The 6,000-nt window shown below is 33.0% G+C and overlaps 1 protein-coding gene and 1 non-coding gene across 2 annotated transcripts; one reads left to right on the top strand and one right to left on the bottom strand.

The window, feature by feature from the left end:
• The first annotated feature begins 908 nt into the window (after positions 1 to 908).
• FAD5 (fatty acid desaturase 5) lies at positions 909 to 3,071 on the top strand. Its single transcript, XM_047302783.2, has 5 exons — positions 909 to 1,620; positions 1,709 to 1,849; positions 1,952 to 2,092; positions 2,229 to 2,335; positions 2,606 to 3,071. The coding sequence occupies exons 1-5, from the start codon at positions 1,081 to 1,083 to the stop codon at positions 2,817 to 2,819; spliced, it is 1,143 nt and encodes a 380-aa protein (XP_047158739.2). The 5' UTR covers positions 909 to 1,080; the 3' UTR covers positions 2,820 to 3,071.
• A 785-nt stretch (positions 3,072 to 3,856) lies between these two features.
• Positions 3,857 to 3,929, bottom strand: TRNAK-CUU (transfer RNA lysine (anticodon CUU)). Its single transcript has one exon. It is a non-coding gene; the product is annotated as a tRNA-Lys (tRNA).
• Positions 3,930 to 6,000: the final 2,071 nt, after the last annotated feature.

Below are 6,000 nucleotides of genomic sequence, written 5' to 3'. Positions count from 1 at the left end.
TCTGGTATGTTTATGGAGTAAAATTTAATTTTATAGAATTGTTAATTTAACCATGGGTTATATAGGAGTATTCACGAATTAAGTTGGTAAGAATTTAGACAAATTCAATAGAAAAAATAAAGTTCATTATTCAATACATTAAAAAAATTCGACAAATTTGTTTACATCACAATTGATTATCCAATTGAATTGAGTCAGTGTTTGATTAAATCATAGGTAAAATTCAATCTAATCTAATTAAATAAAATCAGATTAGGTCTAATTAAATCATCAAAGAATTTGACCTAATCAACATCCATACTAATGGTGTGAAACAAGGATCAATATCTTTTTTTTTCTCAAATTAACATGAAGAACTAAATGCAAAGCTCCATCAGATGAGTAGAACAAGCAAAAGGGTATCTCTTAGGCCCTGTTCTCTTGAGTGGATTTGAAGGAATGGATTTGAGGGGATTTGAGAGAATTTGAAGATAATTTTTTTTATCGTTTTTTTGAGCAAATTTGGAGGTAAATGAGAGTGAATTTAAAAATAATTTTTTTTAATATGTCATGTCAATACAATTCTATACTAATTCTCACAAATTTTATTTTCAAATTCACTCTCATTTACCTCCAAATTCGCTCAAAAAAACGATAAAAAAATTATTTTCAAATCCTCTCAAATCCCCTCAAATCCATTCCCTCAAATCCACTCAAGAGAACAGGGCCTTAATTTTGAATACTGATAGAAGAAAAAACAAAGTTGTGTTTTTTATATGAGGGAGAAAAAGATCAGAACTTTGATAGAGGAATCCCTTGAAGCAATGTGATTCACAATCAGCAGCTTCAGGGTATGCGCCTTATCCTTCTGTCTCTCTCTGTCTCCACTTGCTTTAATAACTTCAATTTCTCTTCAAAATTTCTCTTCAAAATCCATTTTCCTGACACCGGCCACACCACAAGTTGTTAATGCTTTGCTTGGTCACTTGCACTTGCATGTCACAATCACCATCACCACCTTAAAACTCAAACCAATTATCCCACCAACACCACCTTCCACAAAACTCAACACAACCATTCAATTCATCAATTCAATTCCCCATGGCTCTCATCACCACTCAACCTAAAAACCCCATTTATAATGGCTGCACCACCCTTCACCGCTCAATCCCACGGCGGGGCATTACTACTGTTCTTGGCCTTGGCTCCGTTAAAAACTTTAACTTTAACCGAAAACAAAGCAAAATTTCCCTTAAAAGCATTCCCTTTACCTATAATTTGGCAGTGACAGCCAAAGCCAATGCAGGATTCGGAGAAGGTTTGGAGGGTGAGTCATTGAAACACAGAAAGATTTTGTTGTCTGAAGTTGAGGTGAAGAGAGAGAGAAGTGTTTTGTTTGGGAGAAAATGGAGCTCTTTGGATGTTGGCACTGCTGGGATTGTGTTGGCAATGCATGTGCTTTGCCTCTTTGCTCCATTCCATTTCAATTGGCCTGCATTTTGGGTGGCTGTGGCTCTCTATGTTGTCACTGGCCTTTTTGGCATCACTCTTTCTTTCCACAGGAACCTTTCTCATAGGAGTTTCAAGCTTCCCAAATGGCTTGAATATTCCTTTGCCTATTGTGGGGTTCTGGCACTTCAGGTGGATTTTGTTTCTTCAAAACTTGCTATTCTTCTTTCTCTGTATCTCCCTTCATGCTTTGGTTTTTGGTTTTGTTGTGGTGATGCAGGGGAACCCAATTGATTGGGTAAGCACACATAGATACCATCACCAGTTTTGTGACACTGAGAGAGACCCTCATAGCCCCACCGAAGGGTTCTGGTTCAGCCATATGAGTTGGCTCTTTGATACCAATTCCATCGTAGAAAGGGTATGTATGAATGTATGTACGTATGTATGTACCATACGAATGCTTCTTCTGCAAGACCATCGTATTTGTAAATTTATTATAAGATATTTTATGTAAATGCAGTGTGGAGAGCCAAACAATGTTGGTGATTTAGAGAAACAACCTTTTTATAGATTTCTCCGAAGCACTTACCTTGTCCACCCTTTTGCTTTGGGAGCCCTTCTATATGCAGCTGGAGGATTTCCTTTCCTAGTTTGGGGAATGGTACCAAAAGTTGCTTTCATTTTACTTTCACTTTAAAAAGCATGTCTGTTCTTTAAGTATAACACATATCAGACAAAGAAAATGGATCACCAATTTGGTAGATTATTTGAATCACACCATTCTTTTATAAACGCAGGGAGTGAGGATTGTTTGGGTTTATCACATAACCTGGTTTGTAAACTCAGCTTGCCATGTTTGGGGGAATCAGGCCTGGAACACCAGGGACCTGTCCAGAAATAATTGGTATTTTTTCTTATCTTAAAACTTTTCATAGTTTGAATATCTTAAGAGGAGGTTGACTTAATCTTAACTCAATTTCACAAAATCGGCTGGTAAGGTTTGTACTACTTATGTATTATAAATTGACTTTATTTTTAGTCTACGTGAGACTTCCAACACTGCCTCACCCTAAAGTGTGTACATCTTAAATGGAAGACTAGACATTAATAGATATCTTGGAGTTTCATATTTTCCCAAGTTGTTTGATCTTATTCAAAATGTAAAATTTATTAGGTGGGTGGCGTTGCTTGCATTTGGTGAAGGTTGGCACAATAACCACCATGCTTTTGAATATTCAGCTCGACATGGACTAGAATGGTGGCAACTAGACATGACTTGGTACGTTGTGAGATTTCTCCAAGCTATTGGGTTGGCCACTGAAGTCAAGTTACCCTCAGAGACTCAGAAGCAGAGAATGGCATTCAATAATCATACAATAATCACATGAAACACAATTTCTGTCCTTGTCCAAGGATAACTAAAAGGGGTCTGGAAATAATAGTAAAATGAAGTTTTGGTAGGGACATGAATGCTGGTTTTGACCATGTATATTGGGGACTAAATTTTGAATTTGGATTCACTGCTGGGTTTTTTGTGCAGTAGAATTGCAGTATAGCACAAATAAACCTACCCTTGTTACTATTGACTAATAGAGAAGAATATTCAATACTATCCTTGTCACCTTTCTTATCCTCTTTCATTATCTCTCTGGAACAGTTTCTTTCTTATCCTTCCCTGTTCATACCAAGGCTACACAGTACTCTTCATTGTGTATAATAACGCAAACTGAGTGGCTCTAAAGCCAAACTCTTTAGTCATAATTTCATTACAAATGAAACGTATTTCTTTATGAACATTTTATTCTTATTCTGTCTGTGTTTGTCAAATGAATGTCTCACTCTATTATTGATCTAATACAATATCTCAAAGTATTTTTGGAAACAAATGCAGAAGTTGTTTTTAGAATAATATTATCATGACATATCTTTATATTTATTTGAGATAGACTACAAAAAGATAAAATGGTCATAAACTTTTGTATATTAAACAAAAATATAATAGAAAGTAAAAAAGCATAATGTTATAATGTTATGTGAGTGTAAAAATTTTAGGTGTGTTAAATAATTAATTTTCGTTGTTTTATGGTATTGGTCCCACTACATTTTAAGGCACCAAACTTTGTGCACTAGAATGGATGAGTAGACCATTGTGGCAGACACGTTCACACGTTCATTTCACTTTTGTTATGTGCTGAAGAGTGGCAATAGTCATGGCGTGGGAAATGCACCTCTTTTGATTAATATAACTTGAACATGTTTTGCATATAGTTTTGATGCACCGTCCCATGTTTTTGGATTTCTTTCTTCGGGCTTTCACCGTCCACTTAAATGTCGAATATTCATTGTCGACTTTTTTCGTTTCATTTCTGAGTTGTCGTGTTTTGTGTCACACAAAAAAAGCACTTCCATAGTTAAAAAACGATAACGCCCACCGTGGGGCTCGAACCCACGACCACAAGGTTAAGAGCCTTGCGCTCTACCAACTGAGCTAGACGGGCTACGTAAAAACTCATCAATATTTTATAATACGTTTATAGCTATTCCACTACTTTTACATGAATAAAAATAATTATGTAAATATTCGATTTACACGGGTTCTCAATAAATCATTTTTACACCAGTTAATAGATAAAAATTAGTTAAATTCCCCCTCTCTTTATTAGCTTAGTTAAAAACTAAGCTGAAGAAAAATCATCGGTGGTGAAGCCCATTTTGTTCATCATGAAAGTTATTACGGCCCAATGGGCCGGACCATGCATGGGCTATATAATTATGGTCTGTAAAAGAAGTAAGAAAAAATAATTAGTTTCAACAGATAATTTTACCACTAACTATTCATTTTTGAAACACGTTTTAATGTTGCCAAAGACATTGAGTGTCTACAAGAAGTAGTATTTTCCAATAATTTATTACAAATTCAATAAGTGATGTGATTAGTATCCAAAATCATAGATTAGAAGCTATTCTTACTCACAAGATTACTATCGTTTTTTAGCACTTATTTGTTTTGAATAATTTTATTCTTAGACTTATATGAAATATCATTATAAGTCTATCTTAGTGATGATTTGCACTACTTATATTATAATAATTTACTCTAACAACGTCATTTGATGAAATTTCAGATCGATAATCGATAATGAAATATTCAGTTTCTATCACAATTTTATCTTTAAAAAACATTTCAAATAATAAATAATGGAAGAAGAAATAAATATTTAAATCGTATTTGACATAAACTTTTAATCTAGGTAAGATTACTGAGTTTGCTAACTTTTAATCGATGTAGGATTATTGAGTTTGATGACACAATTTCATGGACATTAATCCCAATAAAGTGAGTTTTTACATTCTTGAGAAAAAAATAAAACCCTAAGAACCTCGAGCATTGAGCAACCAACATTCACGATTACCTTTATAACCTAATCAGCATAACTTAATGACCTCATAGTTGTGGCAATTATATGAAGAAGAAGAGGATAAAATAAGAGCATGATTTGAGGTTTTGACTTGTCTGGAAGAAGAACAAAAGAACACTGCTATTCGTGTTATTTGGAATTTCGAAGCTGTAAAGGGAATGAATTAATAATGATATGAATATGGTCCAAAAGCATTCTTTGCAGGAATTCAATAATAGGGTTTCACTATCACTATCATCTTTAATTCAAACATATACAATGCTTTCTTCCCTCTAAAATAAGTATTATAAATTCATTTATAAAAAAAATTCTCACAGTTCATTTTTTTAAAATATTCATTTTTAACTTTCATTGGAAAAAGTTATAATAAACTAAATGTTTTGATTAAATCTAACTTTAAGCTCAATTTAATTAAATTTCATTGGAAAAAGTTGGATAAGTCTTTTTTATTTAACAACCTAGGTAAATCCAACCCAACTATAACAAAATTGAGTTGAGTCACACAATTAAGTAATTAACAAATATTGTATAGGCATAAAATACTAAAATATTAAAACAACAATCATGACTCTTTTTCACAACTCATTAAATTCAATCTAAAACAAAATACAAAGATTATAACATTTTCTCTAATAATACGTTACATTCATATAACATTCACACAATAAATTTTATTATTGTTTTCTTTATACAGAAAAACCATTAAAAATAAACAACATATTGTGCTTGCAATAAGATTGGGTTGAATTTATAACATTTAACCTAATTATAATTTGGTTCACTAAATAAAAAAATTTAATCCAATATGTAAACAAGTAATTGAGGTAAATAGATTATGTGAAGTGAACCCCACTTACATTCCTATTTTATATATATATATATATATATATATATATATATATATATATATATATATATATATATATAAATAGGGTGGTCCATCCTCACCAATGAGAGTAGGATTGAAAAGTGTTATTCTCATCCTCCATTAAAAATGGCTTCTGCAACTCATTGTGGTATATTACAGACAAAAAAACCCTAAGTAACCCATAACGAACCACGTGTCCAGCATGGACTGAACTTTCCACCACCCCCACCTGCATTCCACAGTGTTCAACGGCCGTTATCACATTCAAACTTCAAAATTTCT

The sequence above is a fragment of the Vigna umbellata genome, chromosome 11, assembly GCF_029865625.1.
Source record: "Vigna umbellata cultivar VRB3 chromosome 11, Vumbellata_1.0, whole genome shotgun sequence".
Taxonomy (NCBI): domain Eukaryota; kingdom Viridiplantae; phylum Streptophyta; class Magnoliopsida; order Fabales; family Fabaceae; genus Vigna; species Vigna umbellata.
This window is presented reverse-complemented; position numbering and strand designations above follow the sequence as displayed.

What these genes read in the sequence shown, in the direction of transcription:
- FAD5 (XM_047302783.2), top strand. Translation starts at nt 1,081, where the DNA reads ATGGCTCTCATCACCACTCAACCTAAAAACCCCATTTATAATGGCTGC. An exon ending in CCAATTCCATCGTAGAAAGG is followed by an intron (nt 1,850 to 1,951) that starts GTATGTATGAAT and finishes ATGTAAATGCAG; the next exon opens with TGTGGAGAGCCAAACAATGT. An exon ending in GACCTGTCCAGAAATAATTG is followed by an intron (nt 2,336 to 2,605) that starts GTATTTTTTCTT and finishes AAAATTTATTAG; the next exon opens with GTGGGTGGCGTTGCTTGCAT.